The sequence below is a fragment of the Uloborus diversus genome, chromosome 2 (genome assembly GCF_026930045.1).
Source record: "Uloborus diversus isolate 005 chromosome 2, Udiv.v.3.1, whole genome shotgun sequence".
Lineage (NCBI taxonomy): Eukaryota > Metazoa > Arthropoda > Arachnida > Araneae > Uloboridae > Uloborus > Uloborus diversus.
Window position 1 is genome coordinate 107983629 of NC_072732.1, and position 16846 is coordinate 108000474.

At 33.6% G+C, this 16846-nt stretch overlaps 1 protein-coding gene across 5 annotated transcripts in view; it reads left to right on the forward strand.

The window, feature by feature from the left end:
* The window catches only part of LOC129235330 (serine/arginine repetitive matrix protein 2-like), a 145391-nt gene that overhangs the window by 15706 nt on the left and 112839 nt on the right, over positions 1–16846 (forward strand). For all 5 annotated transcript variants that reach the window (XM_054869099.1, XM_054869098.1, XM_054869102.1 and 2 more), the window contains one exon: positions 1290–1397. In XM_054869099.1, coding sequence (XP_054725074.1) covers positions 1290–1397 — 108 coding nt within the window. The remainder of the gene's footprint in view (positions 1–1289; positions 1398–16846) is intronic.

Below are 16846 nucleotides of genomic sequence, written 5' to 3' on the forward strand. Positions count from 1 at the left end.
AGCGGATTAGCCAAACACCAATGAGAAAATTATAAACCGATCAGGAACCAATAGGAATGCAAGCAAAGGCCAAGAGCTTTCTCTTAGGTATAGTAAACCCAGAGAGAAAGAATTCAATTGGACAAAGATTAAGCCGAAGCTTAAACAAAAAGAAAATGTCAGCAACTGTGAACCGCAAGAAAGGAAAAGCTGAATGGATGAAGAAAACACCACGAAATAAAATAAACAGAAACAAAAATATTCGGAAAAAGGGAAAAATAAAGATAAATAGAAGAAAAGGGGGGGGGGGGGGATGTCAGCCAAGAAGAAAAAGGTAAAAATGGGAAAGGACAGTATTAAAGATATGGGAGCCAAATGTTGGAAAAATATGGAGCTGCTTTAAGATCATTAATTAAGTTGGAACTGTTCCTCAAAATATGAAAAGTTTCCCAAAAGTCAAGATCTGATGAATTGGGGCATTTTTGGATAATCTGATAAGAGTTAAAATCGAAAGAGTGATTCAAATCCCAACAATGTTGAGCAATAGTAGACTTATTCAATTGTTGTTTTTTCACATAATTTTGATGCTCTTTCAAGCGAATTTTTAAAGCATGCCGAGTCTGTCCAATATAACTCTTATCATTCCTACTGGTTCCTGATCGGTTTATAATTTTCTCATTGGTGTTTGACTAATCTTCTATTTTTGTCTTTTAAGCTGCATGCTTATCTGCTCTTTGCTTTTGTTGGATGTCTTTTCATTCATAAGCTCATTACTTTTTGCATTGAAAAAGGCGTTCCCTGTAACGCCGAATCACATGTCTGCTGTAACTGGCAATTTGTGCTTTTTTTGACGTTGTTTTTTCTTACTTTAACTTTATTAAAATTGACAAAAATGTAAAATGAAATATTCAATATAAATAATGAAAGAAACCTTAATTTTAAGTCTACATATTGTAATAATAATGCAAGGAAATAAAGATTTGTGATTTGAGGATGCATTTACAATGTTGAAGACTTCAGTTTGTGCTAATTAAAAATATCGGATATATATCAAAATATCTGATAGATATCAAAATATAGGATATTTTCGAAAATATCATGATATTTTCAAACCTTAAAAAACAGCAAAACTAGTTAATTTTTAGGTAGGCATGTTATCAAACTATAGACCGAATAGATAGCCACACCAATCATTTGGTTTCTCTGTATTTGAAAAATAAAGGATTTCTTTTTACGACAAACCATTCTTCATTACCATAAGTAAGTAAATAAAATCAACATTAATTATACTTATTTAATTCTTGTTGCAGGTATCCGGAAGATGAAATTGAATCAAAAGTGGCATTATTCCGTTCCATGTTATTAGAGAAGGAAGGAGTTGAGAAGGAAGCCCCAAAAGATGAATTTGGTAGACCTATGTGAGTTTTGCTTAGAAATTCGTTATGCATGTTTATATTCATTTAATAAAGCCTGGAATGTAAATGTATGTAGTCAGTATTTTTATAAATACATTAATTGTTTGACCGCCTTTGTAGATATGTGTTATGTGTAATCATGTAAGTATTTTAAGTGATTGATTTTTCTCTTTCTCCTGATTAATCACTGCAGGAATGCTGTTTTAATTTTTGTGGAACAACCTCTTGATGCAAACTAAAGTATTTCTGTTTCAATTTAGATTATTCTTTAGTGAAAATTGTTCGTATCAAAGTTGAATTGTCCCAGTTTTATGAATATTCCTATAAAGTTGTATCTTGTTAAGTCGGTGGTTTCAAACTTGTGAGATGTGTCCCTTTGGGGCTTTGTAGCATAATTTGGAGGAGCATGCAGTTGTTACCAACATTTAGAGATATTTGGTTTTTAATACAAAAAAAAAAAAAAAAAAAACTAAATCAATGTCAGAAAATAAATATTCCGCAATACAATCACTACAGCATTTGTTGGACTTGAGCTCCTACATTAAGAACATCAATTGTGCTCGAAATAAAGCCCACCCTTTGCATTAAAATTATATTATTGCTTCATTTATGTGGTAAAATTTTTTTTTTGAAACTGAATTTAATATAAATCTAAGCCATCTTTGGTCATTCAAGGTGGCGACAGAACCAGAATGTCAAAAAAGTTGGAGAATATCCATCAGGGTGGTGTCAGGGAATTTTGTAAAAATGACATAAACTGTAGGACTTTTACTTTGTAGCAAGCATCCTGGATCCATGCAAAATTGTAAGGGGGGGGGGGCTCAAATATTTTAACCATGGTTTAGCAGTATATTTTCCCCATGGAAACAGATTTCAGGATAGATTAGAGTTATTAAAATTTGACATTGTTAATTACTTATTTGTTAATAGCTGGAGAGCAAATGTTTTTACATTTTTGCAAAGAAAAAATTACTAAAAGCAAAGAAGTTCTAATTTCTAAGGGGGGAGGCCTCAAGTCCCCCTTGCCCCCATATATGGGTGCCCTTGCTATTTTTATAATGTGTTCAACCAGTTCCCCTGTTTTATAGAGTTTATAAAATGACTAATCTTGTCACATAACTAGACTGATGTTAAAAGAGGGTTTTCAAAGAAAAAAAAAGATAGGTAATTTCTTTCAATCTAAATGTTTTAAATTTTCATGTGTGTAAGCAAAATACAACTAGTATGTTGTGGCTATCACAAAACTTTCTTCTATATCTTTCTTATAATTCTGATCTCTCCTCATGCTTGATGAGGAAGCAATATTTCCAACAGAAACAAAATTACACACGCCAAAACTTGACGACCATCCCAATTCCCGATTTATCTCAAAAGCAAAGCAAAGAATGAAAATTGAAAATTATTTTTAAAGCCTTGCTTAAAATAATTACAAACATTTATTTGTTAACAAACACAAGATGGCTACAGTTAAAAAGTTTAAATCATCGCGATTTTCTGCAATTAAAATCACGCGAAATACGCAGACAACAGTCTTTTACGATTTATCTTTCTTATTGTTGCAATTGTAAAGCTATTTTTATTCACACCGAAAAAAAAATCAGCGTCCTATGGAGCGATTGGCGCCAAAATTGAACCAACGCCTGTTTACATATGGATTTACATATATTCCAAATTTCTTTCAGAATGTAGCATTACTTCTTGAGATACTGCACTCACAATGGAAAAAAAGAACGTTCAATTGCGCCACCCTCTTTTCAGCTGTTGGTGCCAAAATAGAATCAGCTCTTATACTCTCTAAGGGCTACTTGTCGATGAATTTCTGTTTGATTCCGTTCATTATTTCTTGAGATACAGCAGTCACAATTGACGACAAAAAATGTTCTATAGCTCAACCCCCCGTTTGAGCTATTGACACAAAAATTTAATCAGCACCTGTACCTGTTAAGGCAACATATGGACCAAATTTTGTTTGATTCCACCAGTTACTTCTTGAGGATTTGCAAGCACACATAACTCAAAAAATGTCCCATTTCTCTACCCCCCTTGGAGGAATTCAGGCCAAAAACCAATGGGCACAAGTTCACATAGGGGCACACATGTGTACCGAATTTTGTTCGATTTCATGCGGTTGTTTTTGCTGTAGAGTGGCCACAAAAAACTGGTCACACACATACACACAGATAGACAGACATTTTCCAAAAATGGTCAAAATGGACTCAACAGATCTCAAAACGTTTGAATCTGTCAAAATTCGAAATTCGAAAATTTGCACGAATCCAATACTTTTCCAATAGATATAGAAGAAAGTAAAAATATAGTACTCAAAGTTGTTCTTCTCAGTAAAATAACCAATTTAACCTCAGTGTCTTTTAATTAAATATAAATTTGGATCTTGATATTTTAAGAATTTATTGAAATGTAGAACATCAGTATGGTTTTAGTAGAGTTAAAAAAATATTTTGATGTGGAAAATCTGTGTCTCAATGCACTAAATTCAATTTCTTGCTTCAACTTGATGTCACAATACAAAAGTCCTATTATTTTGCCAAACTACAAATCTTTCACAATGTTTTACAATGTTTCTGACATTGAAATTTTCTGTTTTCCTAAACATCTACAATTCTAAATGCTATAATATCCCATATAAAGTTACATAAATATTTTTTGTAGAATCTATATAAATAAAACAGAATATATGTGTATGTATGCAGGGCCTGATTAACGCACGATCCGGCGGGTCCGCGGACCTCGGCACCACAAATTTAGGGGCAATAGCCTAAATTAACTTACTTCCTTCCTTTTTTTTCTGTTAAAGTGAACGTTCCTTTTCAGCTTTGAAAAGAATCAAAAATCGTTTTAGAAGCTGCGTTTCTCAGGATAATTTACAGGCGTTTCCGTATTGACCATTGAAAATTCTGTGACATCAAAATTAGATTTCGATGATGTGATCGACACATTTGCCTCTGTTAAAGCCAGGAAGAAGCCTTTTTAAAGCTTGATGTCAGATTTAGTTAGTTTTTTTTTTTGTTGCTATTTTTGCAGTTTTAAATTGTTTTTTTTAACTCATTTTCACCTTAAGGTAAGGCAATTTTAACTATGTGACTATCAAATGTTTGGTATTCAAATCCCACATTTCTGTAGTAATGTGTAGGTTTCTAGTATATTAGGTATCTAGTATAAAACATCGACTTTAAAATTGTGCTGATTTTCTCATGGGGGGGAGGCAACATCTTCTTTCCAGGACCTGGGCACCAGTTTGTCTTGATCGGGCCCTGTATGTATGTTCCTTATACAATCAACAGTTTATGTCAGATCTCAACCAAATTTGGCAGGGAGATACTTTGGCACTCAAGAAGGAACGTGTTTTTTTTTCCAAAAGCCGTAAAATGACACTAAATGACTCTACCCCAAATAATTATCCAAATTGTTCAATTTTGGTCTCATTGGATAGCTTGCAAAAAATACATCTTTAGAAGATTTTTGTCCTCCAAAACTAGAGCCACCAAATTGCTAAAAGTAAGGGAAAATGAATTTTATATGTAAAATTTATCGTCTGCCCTATTGTGAATAAGATCATTGAGAAGAAAGATCTGTTGCTATTTCTTTCTCCAGTGTGAACAAATAAAATTCTTGCTTTTGCTTTGAGCCTTTTCCTGTAATGGAGGAATTTAAAAAATATTCCCTTTTGATTATTTTTTTTTTTTTGGCACTGATCTTTTTTTTTTTTTTTTTTTTTTTTTTGTACTGCCAGTAGAAGATAATCAAGGATTTTTGTTCTATTAATGGAGGGTTGTGGTTTATTTAATCGGGACTTTTAGATTTGCTGTTAACGTTATTTAAGAATGGTTGTTGCTAATGTGTATTTTGAGGAACCAATGTCATTATTCTCACAAGAAGTTTTAGAGAATTGGTTAGGTGGCTGCTATCCACCAAGCCCTGCTGCGCTTACAGCCCCATCAGGGTATTTTTGCAAAGTTAGTTTTCTTTTCCAACTCCAAAGCTACAGATTCACAAAGTGACTCTTGTTACTCAACCACAGATCAGTGCTATGATCTCCTCAACTGATTATCAGACAAGGGAAGAAAGGTTGTGCTTCAATGGATTCCAGCCCACTATGGAGTTCAGGGCAATGAAGCTGTCGATTTTCTGGCTAAGAAGGGAGCTTCTGTACTACAAACAACTCAATCTGCATTGCCTTTCTGCACTATCAAGTCAATTGTCTGAAAACCTTTAGGATTTCCTTTTTTCAGACCTTACCTTACATTGGAAAATAAAAATCAACCACGGATCAAACAAATTCGTAAAATATCGGAATGGCACAAAAAGCAATCTGTGGCAATTTTCCGTATCATTATTGGACATGACTGCCTTCAAAAACACCCTCACCTCATCAATATCACACTGGACTCTCTTTGCCCTCAATGTGATCTTAGGGAGGATATGAACATGCAACGCCTCTGCAAATGTCCTACTTTTCCTCGGACTTTAATTTAAGAGCATTATTGGGTGGCGAGAGCTGTCTTGAGTTTATAGATTTTTTGATGTCACTTTTATTCTTGTTCTATGTTTTCTGTGATTTTCAGTTGTCCTTGGAAAAAAAACACATTTTAAGAATATAAACTATTCAAAAGGAACTTTTTTGATGTTATTCTTCTAAATCTGAGGGTTTAAAAAAAGAATGTTGATGTTATTTAGAAATTTTTTCTCATTTTGAAAAGGGTGTTTGGAGCTGTTGTACCTATTTAGATAGATATTTTTAGAGTTGACGTTATTTGAAAACTTTAACCCTTATTCTGTTGGGAATTTTTGGAGATTAATGTCAAAATTTTTAGTGGGATTTTTAGGGACTATGGTCATCATTTTTATGGGAAATTTTAGTTTTTTTTTTTTTTTTTTTGCATTTTCTATTATTGAAGCCTAATTTTTGTACACACATCACTTGATATAACTTTTATTTTCAAGGTAGACTGTGCAAAGTCGGACAAGGTGACTAGTTAGAAATAAAAATAGGTGGTAAAAAATAGACAATTACAGAACAGATAATTTATTATTTTTCACCAACTGTAGAAAATAATTTTCTTTTATTTGGTTCTAAAACATTTAATATGCTATTGTTCCTGCAGTCTCTTATTAATTTGTTAAAGATGTTTAAAACTGAAATTTTTAGTCATTTTGTACACTTATTCTTTTAAATATTTCTAGATTGTCATTTTGCATGAATATCCTCTTTTTCCCTCTTTCATTACTCTTGTGATTGCGTTTACTTTCCTAATTCAAAATTTAACTGAATCAGGCTTCCGCCCAATATCTTTCCCTCAAGGGCAAAATCGGGTGCATTGAGTTGGTTTCAAATTTCATTCTATTAAATCAAATAAACAGGAAAGTGGCAAAATTATAAATTCTGATAAAACCAAGAAAACAACTAAAAGAGACCCTAATACCTCAATATAAGTGGACAACAGACAACATTACCAGTTTAATAATTAACTTTCACCTTTACTCTAATTTCACTGATTGGTTACTGAAAGTAAGATTTTTATTTCCTATAATTTTTCCAACAGTTTTAGTAGTAGTTTTTTTTTTCAATGAGTGGAATTCTCTAAAGTGTTTTTGCAATTACTTTAATTAATTAATTTATTTTTAATAGCAGCTGAAAAAGTCTTTATTGTTGCAATTTATTTGAACATGTAATTGTTTTCAAGTGAGGGCAAATATAGGAATAAGTTATCATTAGTAATGTAAATGAGGGAAAGATTTTTGAACTTGTTCAGGGAATTTATATTAGTTTCTGCAGCCATTCTGCTATTTTTCTGTATTTTTGCACGAGTTGTTAAATGTTGTAAAATTACATAGTCAAACAAACTTTTTTTTTAGTTTGGTAACTAACAGATAAGTGCTGCTATTTTACCCAAAATATGCAGTTTTAACTCCATTTTGCACGCTTATAAAGCAAGTATTGGCTTCTGCGACAAGGATTTCTTCCAGCATATTTACCCTGTTATCCGTCTGCAGTTCAGCTACGCTCAAGAAAATTAACTATGTGGACTAACTATCTCACAAGTTTGTTAACAATGCTTCAACAAATTACGGTCAACTTGTAAGTTCTTGCTTTGCATGTATGTGCTGTGCGTGATATGTCACGGGTTGGACCTTTGTATAAATATTTTCAGGACCCGATTAATATAGTGATGATCCTAACTACATGGATGATCCTAAACAAACATTTTTCGGGGGTCCTCTTCAGTCAAATCCTATAAACGTAAGCATTAATGGAGAACCAGAGGTGGTGGTTTCAGGGGTGTTGAGATGTTGACCCACTCATTAAAAATACTTGTTGTTGGAAGACAGAATATCCCGCACCTAAAAAAAGGTAAATAAATAAAGCAGAGTACCTTAATTTTCTAATAGACTACTACAATTTAAGCTTTTCGGGGCCTGTAAAAATCGGGGACCCATGACCAACAGCCTAATTGGTCTGTTTGGTAATTGAGCTCTGGTTTATTTGTATAATATAATATCAATAAAAATTTCATGCTTCATTTGATCTATAGATTTTTTTTATTTGATCTATAGATGTAACTTAAATCCATGTCACATATATTCAATGTTATATCTTAGAAATTTGAGTTCCTGTGCAAAAACTAATGTAATATTTGAACTCAGGGTACCAAATTCATAAGAATTCAGCTCTAAATTCTCATGCACCAAAATGACAGTTTCCCTGTGTTATCAGTACTTATCTTGCAATACAGTGGACGCCAGTTAGTTGAATCAACCGCTTTAATGAATCAGATAGTCAAAAACAGAACTAGCTCCAACTTTATTTAATTAGCCACATTACTGAATCAGCCGCTTTATAGAATCAAAACTGTTTAGAACAAACGTGATTCATTGCGGCCCCTGTATAACAATAAATAAATGCTTTCATACAAGGACAAATCCAGCTTCCAAATGTCAGAAAACAGTTTTCTTACTAAAAGGTAAGTTACCGCCCCTAAGGCAGAACTAGGGTGCAATATACAGGGCTGTCAGTTTATTGCATATTGTTTTTCTTATTTCAAGGCAATATTTTAGAAGTTATTTATAAGTAAAAACGAATTAGTTTCATTTTCTGCTGAGAGAGTGATTCATGTTACTCTTCGAGAGGTGTCTTGGGAAGTGCCCACCATCCCAGTCATTTATACACCTTCAATGTCCGTGAACTTTCTGTAGGGATTGAAATATCTTCACTGTTTTTAGTCAAATTATTGTTTGACATGTCAGTTTGGTATTAATCCTGATTTTCTGTATTCATTTATGCGTTTAAAACTATGGATTTTTATTTTTGAGATTATTACATGGTTAAATGCTATCAGTTTTCAACCCATTTCCTACCTTCCAAAAAAAAAAAAAAACTATTCACTAAGCATATTCAGAAGGAACTCTTCTTTTGATGAACTCTTCTCTCCATGAGCTTGCAATATTGTTTGAATTTCCCAGAATTCTTAATATTTACTTGAGGGAAAGGAAATATGAGCAGATTAAAGGGAAATGGCACTTGCCAGGAATTTTGAGAGATTGGAAAGGTAGTCAGTCGATGGTCCCTTGAGATATTTATTTTAGGTGAGCAGAAGGCAACACATAAATATAAAACATATTATGGTTAAGGAATTGATAGTCTTTTGAAAACATATCATCGACAGCAGAAATGCAAAAATTTTGTGTAACAATCTGAAGTTTGACTTTTCAAGAGTTATGAGAGGTGATTCAACTATGATACTTTTACTCTTAGTACTCAAAAATAAAAAGGAACTCTCTCTCTTTCTTTTCCAAATATGTGACTTTTCCTGGCTTATTTTCACTTAAACGATGTTTAATAATTGCTTGAATTTTTGAAGTACTAACACAACTTTAATCGCAACTTTTTTAGAACTTTTCTTACATTTTTATAAATATTCATATAGTGTAAAATTTTTACTTCAATTTTATGAACAGAAAAAAATGTACTAAAATTATCATAAAACATCATATGGTCTGGACCCGACTCTGGCAACTTATCAACTTTTTTACTCATAAACGCAGCTATGTTTATGCACAGAAATACAGTAATGCTTTTCGTGTGATTAATCCTATTAGGATTGACCTCTAAAATCAACTAAGTTCAATGCAAACTGATTAAATTTGTTACATAAATAACATGCATACAAACTGATAGTGAATTATTCTGCTGTAATGCTTAGTTTACCTGATGCAAAAAATTACTACATAAAACGATTTTCTAGAATTGGTATAAAATATTTTCTAATCTTTGATTTTCAAACTATAATTTGCAGAATAATTGAAATGAAAAGGTAAAATATGTGTCTGAACCAGAGCTGAATTTCTAACAAAATAAGTCCTGGAGCCTTATAGCTTGTTAAACACATTTCGCTGCATTAATAGTCCCAACTTGATCTGATGTAAATTATACTGCTTCCCAGTGTTAGGAGGCATTTTGGTTTTTGCAGGTGATTAGCAGAGCCTCCTTTTTGGTGAGAAAATATGCTTGATCAGTGCCGTTGTATAGGTCACAATGCCCAGGAATCCATTGCAGTACTACATGCTTTAGCTGGAATTTCAAAATTTCCTGGTATTGAAAAATCTCATCTGACAAAGGAGTCTAGAACAAACTAATAGACTGAATGGCAGCCTGTCAGTCGGACAGAAGCACAACTTTTTTTTAAATTTCCAAAGTAAGCAAGTCAGTTGCTTAAGCGCAATACACCCACTTTGCCATTGAATACAATTTAGAGATAAAAACCAGCTCCAACATTCATATGTTTTAATAATTGTGACCCATCTCGATAAACATGTATCCTCTCATTCTTTGTGTGCAGTCTCAATCGTTTCTAAAGCAACAACACTCTTTACAATATCTGTTGGGATATCTTTTTTCAAAATTAATTACGTCAGGTTTATGTTTGTTTAAATTCCTATGAGGTATACAGGATTTCTGGGTTTCATGAGTAAATGTACTGCTTTGGAGATTTCAAGGATTTCTGTATTTGCTAGGACTTTCTGGAGAAATCCATCTTGGGTCTTTTCTAACTTCAAGTTTGTAGTCTCTCCAACATGTATCTTCAAGTCTTATAAATTTCACAAACAAAATTAAAGCTCGCTCCTGAATGGTGTTTTGGAGAGGTCTATCCCGAGTAGGGTTGCCAGACGTCCCGGATTTCAAGGGACAGTCCCGTATTTTGAAAAATTGTCCCGCGTCCCAGGGAATTCCATATGGGACGGCTAAAGTCCCGTATTCTAGTTAATAACAATATTTTACAAAACGTGACATTATTTTAAAGGGGAAAAATTAGTAATAAAGCAAAAAATGTGAAGCAAAGAGCAGTAAGAAAATTAAAGAGCAAAAAATTCATAGACGGCTGACTGACTCTATAGTAAACTGCTTAACTAACTTGATTGAGTCAGACTTGGATTAAGTCACTTTCATCATTTTCAACCGACAATATCAAAGCTAAATTTGAAACAAAGCGGTCAACATATACCCTAATCGTAGAACAAAACTTGGTTTTTAATGCCATACCAGCCAATGGAGAAATCTGAATGAGTAAAATAATTTTAATGTACCATTTGCCACTTATCGCCAATGTTCATAGCTTTTTATGCAACTAAGCTATTAAGAACTGAGAGAGCAAAACAAAAATTTACTTATGTTAGGGTTTTATCTCATATAGTTAACACTGCATTTCACCACGCTGATGCTTTAGAAATTGATGTCAAAACTAATATTTTAAAAATTTATTTCTAGATCTGCAGTTAAGTGGAATGAGTCGAAGGAGTTTTTTGAGCTTGCTAACCTAGAGTTTAAAGAGCATGGTACTAAAACATATCCCGACGCGATGGCTAAGTTTAGCTCCTGCTGTAGATCGACTCATTAAATCTTGGCCTACGCTCATGAATTATTTTATAAGCGAGGGAGAATCCATCCCTAAGCCTCTCGGAAAATTATTGCTTTTAAGTGAAGAAACTATAGCTACAACATTTGAAACCAATGAGGTTCTATTAGTTTTCCATTTTCTTAGTAATATGTCCCCCGTTTTTGAAGTTGCCCGTAAAAAACTTCAAATGAATCTTCAAAATCAATAAAAACTTAAAACATCTAGACGGTTGAAAAATACAATGTCTGTCTGAGGGATACCAGACATTTTTTGAAACAGTTGTGAATTACATGAGAAAGTAGTTTGGTTTCACAAATAAAAAACCCCTTTTTGTTTTAAAGATTAATGACTTTAATGGATAAAGTAGTTTTCTGATTGTCAGCTATTGTAGATTAGTTACATATTGAAAACAAAGTATCAGTAGATGATCTATACGATGAGTTTTCACAATAAAGGAAGTTCTTAACAGCTTAGTTGCACAAAAAGCTATGAACATTGGCGATAAGTGGCAAATGGTACATTAAAATTATTTTACTCATTCAGATTTTTCCATTGGCTGGTATGGCATTAAAAACCAAGTCTTGTTCTACGATTCCTTGCATTACTATTTTAAATAAAGTAGTCACATTTGATAAGAAAATTTTTCAATTGCACCCTTGAACTTATAGCAAATGCAAGTAAAAAACTAATCAGCACCTTTTTCTATCAACGTCGATCTGTTTACTGAACTTCGTTCTATTGCTTGCTTTATTCTTTGAGTTAGAGTTCCTCCAAAAATGTGCTCACCCATAAACATACTGTTACAAATTCTGTAAATAGTAATTATTGCAGTAACGTAACCTGTAAATAGTTTCCCATAATGAATATACAGCCCCTATACATCCGGCTGAAGTATAGGATCCCCTATTTTTTCATTGATAAAATTTGCCAAGGAAGAGAAATAAAATAACGATCTACGATTTTCGAGAAGCATTTGGAATCTTGTGGAATATTTGAGAGCTCTCTTTTCGATGTGTATAAAAGTTAGTTTCGATTGAGAATTTGTACTGAGAGTGTATTAGCTCTGTTTATTGCGACGCATTTCGCTGTGTTTTTCGTATTTGGAAGTAAATACGTGTGTAACCGTTGAGTTAACGGTGTTGTGTGATATTTGCTTAATTGCTGATGATTAATTTAGCAGTTGTTGACAATCTTCCCTGTACATAGTGTAAATAAATTTCCTGTATTCTTAATCAAGAATTGTGTCGTCCTTTCAAGAAAGTTGAAAGTCGCATCGGATCCGTTACAATTGGCGCCCAACATGGGGCTTCTTCTGGACTTTCTTGGAGTAAGTGTGACTTTAGACATTTTTTCATAAAGACTTTTTTGAATTTGGACTTGATTTTTATGGTGATTACTCGCGCAATGGATGAACAATTAAAACAACTTCTTGACTCAATCAACTCTGTGAAGAGTGATATGGCGGCTAATCAAGAACAATGGAAAAGTGATTTAATGGTGCTGAAAAAGGATTTAGCTTCTAACCAAGAGGAAATTAAAAACGACCTTACTTCGGTAAAGACTGTGATGGAAAATAAATTTAATGAGATAGAGCATCGAGTTGATGCTTTTGATGAAAAATTTGAAACAGTAGAAAACCGTATCGTAACAGTTGAAAATCATGTGGATGAGAAAATTAAAAACACGGAAAGGAGATTGGCGACCGCGGAAAGCAGCTCTGTACAGTTAGGCGCTCCCACATCGGTTGCTCGACCGTCCATTAAACTTGCCACATTTGATGGGAAAACTTCGTGGCAGGTTTACAAAACTCAATTCATGATAGTGGTGGAAGCGAACAGATGGAACTCTGCTACCAAGGCCTGTCATCTTGCAGCATCCCTGAGAGGTGACGCAGCGGACATTCTTCAGACCCTTCCGGACAGCCAGCGCCTGAATTCAATTTTATTTTGCAAGTGATTTAAAAGTCTTTCGAAAATATTAATATCTGTTTCAGTGCCATAAAATGCACTACTTTAATTTTAAGCATGTACCAATGCTTGGATATGCAAAACCCAGTTTGGAATTTAACTAAAAAGTCACTTTAATTGAAAGCACTTAACAATTAATTTTATTTTCTTGATACATTATTTTATATTATTGTTATTATTATTCAATGGTGGGGGGGGAGGGGGCACTTGTCAAGATCGTCTAGGGCGGCAGAACTGCTAGAGCCGTTTCTGCTGCCCCCCCCCCCACCATACACACAGAAAAATCAAGTGTATAACATCAGTGCATCATAAGCGTGAACATACTTGCCTTTTTTTACATATTAATGAACAGAACAGTCACAGGGCTATGCATAATACAAATTAAAACGCAAGCAATGAATCTGTTTCTTATACTTGTAAAACATTTGTACCCCAAAAACTTTTCGAAAAATCGACGTGTTAAAAATCCCAATATCCTTCTAGTAAATTGTTATCCCACAAGATAAAAAACAAACAATTCAATATAAATTACTAATTCAGTTTTATCAAACTAAGAAAACGAATAAATAATTGCTGATTATAAATAGCAAATGTAAAATAAATCAAAGTAAATTGCATCAAAATTAAAGTTCGATCTGGATTCATCCAATGATTACAAAAAAAAAAAAGGTGGAATAAGTAACCCCTGAATGTAAAACATTGTTTTAATTGGGGGACCGTAATTTTGAAAAAAATTCCAGTGAAATGCTCCAGCTCCTCCGTTTCATAAAATCTTTATTTATAAAATTTTATTTTTAGTTGCGTTTTATATTATTTGGAAGCCTATAAGCCTTCCTCGATGAATGGACTATTCAACACAAAAGGAATTTTTCAATTCGAACCAGTAGTTCTAGAGATTAGCGCGTTCAAACAAACTCTTCAGCTTTATATTATTAGTTAAGTAATAAAGAAACTAAGACAATGATAGCAGGGTCGGATTAACCATAGAGCAGAAGTAGCAAATGCTACGGGCCCCGCGCCGTGAGAAAAAAATCCAGAAAAAAAACTACTTTCCGTACTTTAACGCGTTTAAATTTCTCTCTACCTTTCTCTTTTTATTTATATTAAGCTTTTCTAAATGCTCAGGTAAATTAAAAATATCATTTTTTCGATAGATTGCTTTCCAGAAATTTCTCCCAATTGAAGTCTTAAAAACGCAATTTTAGTTGATCTTTCTAGTGGAAGGAGAAAAAGCTCCGTTGGGTCAGAAAGGCTTCAAAACTGACCTAAAAATTACAATTTTAGACAAAGTTTGGAGAACGGAGAATTGAGTTTTTTCTGGATTTTTTTTTCTTTTTTCAAAATGAAGTCAATTTTAAGGTATCTTAGGAAATTTAAGGGTGTTAGGGTCCTAAAACTTTCAGCTATTCGAGCCTTTAGAAAAAAAAATGTTTTGGTTGTTTCATAACAATAGAGGAAAGGAGAAGGTGTTCTTTCCTGAAATTGTGCTCAAAAGTCAATTTCAGGCTATCTTTGGGAGGAAAGAGTTTGAGGGATCGACCCATGGTATAGCTGAAAACAAAATTTCAAGCTATGTGGGAAGATTAGAGAAAGGGATGGGTCTGAACTCCCCCAGAAACAATTCTGACTTCAAGTTTAAAACAGTGGTTTTAGATTATCACTGGAGACGTTACCGGGGGGGGGGGGATACTGGTTTGCTTCGCAAAATGTTAGAAACTGAAATCTTCAAGACGCAGGCTATCTTTAGTTCTAACTTTAGGTAAAGAGTGATGCTTTGGAGCCTTTTCCCCCGAATGTTGAGAAGCTAGGGAAGTAGGTGGGTATTCTCCTTCCGATTTTTTTTGAAATTAAAAAAAAAAATTCAGGACTTTTTCCGAAATTTTTCTGAATTTAGGCTCTAAAAACTCAAATTTAAGCAATTTTTGATGATAGCAGGAGAAGGAAGATGCTGAAATTCTTATAGCACAAATCCTAAAACCACATTTCAAGGCTCTCTTTGACGGTGTTAGACAAGAGAGGGAAAAGGGTTACCATCCAGAAATTGTTTAAAAGTGCTTTCTTCTTAAAGCTTTCGAAATTGGAGTCCCGAAAAGGTAATTATTAGTCATTCTTAAACTCTTTTTGGATACGTAACTTAATGTCAATTTATCACCCTCTAAATTTTCCACCTGTGACGCGACCCGTAGATTCGGCGCTATAAACAACAATCAGCAAAATTAAGAGATCGTGATAGAAGAAAAGAAAAAGATTCTGAGACTTCACACTTATGCTGAGCAAAATAAATGAATTGTTAAGAGAATATTATTTTTTGATGAACTAAAATAATTATGTGTAGAAGAAAGACTTTAAATATAGTTTTTAATTTTTTCCTTTGAGTGGGAGGGAACTAAAAAGCTGCCACCCATGCATCACCAAAGGTACCCGAAAACTTTTTTATTCGAACTTGAAATTCAGAAAAATTCAGGAAGAAAATTGTTTAACATAATCGAAAACCCGCTAAAACTGCTTTCTGGAACTTTAGCTTCGAAAAATTTCCATGGGTGTATTCTCGAGCCCGATCCCCTCCTATAACGTCTTCTAATAAAGTGGCCTACAAATGCGTATTTTGAACTATAATTTCGAAAAATTTCCCCAATGGGAATATACCTCTCCCCCTCCAACATTGTTAACAATGGTCTAAAATGTACTTTTAAGACTTAAACTTCAAAAATTTTCCCGGTTGCCTCGAAGAGTGCCTGAACCCCATCCCATACCGAAACGTAACCCGCGATGGCCTATCTGTCACGTTTTCACAACTTCACTTTCGAGAAATTTCCAGGGGATGGCTTTCGCGAACTCCGCCCCAAAATCACCAAAGAACTTTAAAAAACACCATTTCAGAGAATATAATTTCAAGAATTTTTGCTTAAAATTGTTTTTTTTTTTTTTTTAGATTAATAACAGATAATAAATTCAAAAATTTTCCAATGGGACCTCCTTGAACACCACTCTTTTTTCTCTCCACAACATCATTAAGGATAATCTACAGTTTTATTTAAGACAATTTTAAAAAAACTGCCTGAAGAGTCGCTGTGAACCCAAAGTTTTTCCTTTGATCTTACCTAAGATAGGATGCAATCGCGTTCTTTGACTGCGTTTCTCCAAATAATGGCATCCGAATCTTCTCTTCCTAATATGATCAGGGGTCGTTAGAATTGAGTTTTTAGAATTGAAATATCGAATATTTTCCGGAGGTAAGCCCCCGGACCTCCCTTTCTTTATATCGTCCAAAAATAGCGTTTTTGGAATTAAAAGTTAAAAACACGTAGTAACGGGAAGACGAGGAGCAATAGAAGGGGATCATAACGACCATCGTAAAGCTCTAAAACTATATCCACATTTATGTATTCATGCATGTTATAAATACACCTCCCGTCTCCATGAAGAAGTGCTATATTGTTTACTATATCATTTGAAAACGAGGCCGTTTGCAACGGTCCCCGCGCAGGCTTAATCCGGCCCTGAAGGATAGGTATACATATATTTTTTTGCAAATTATTTTTAGCATCGTTTTGGATTTTCTCTGAAAAGAACC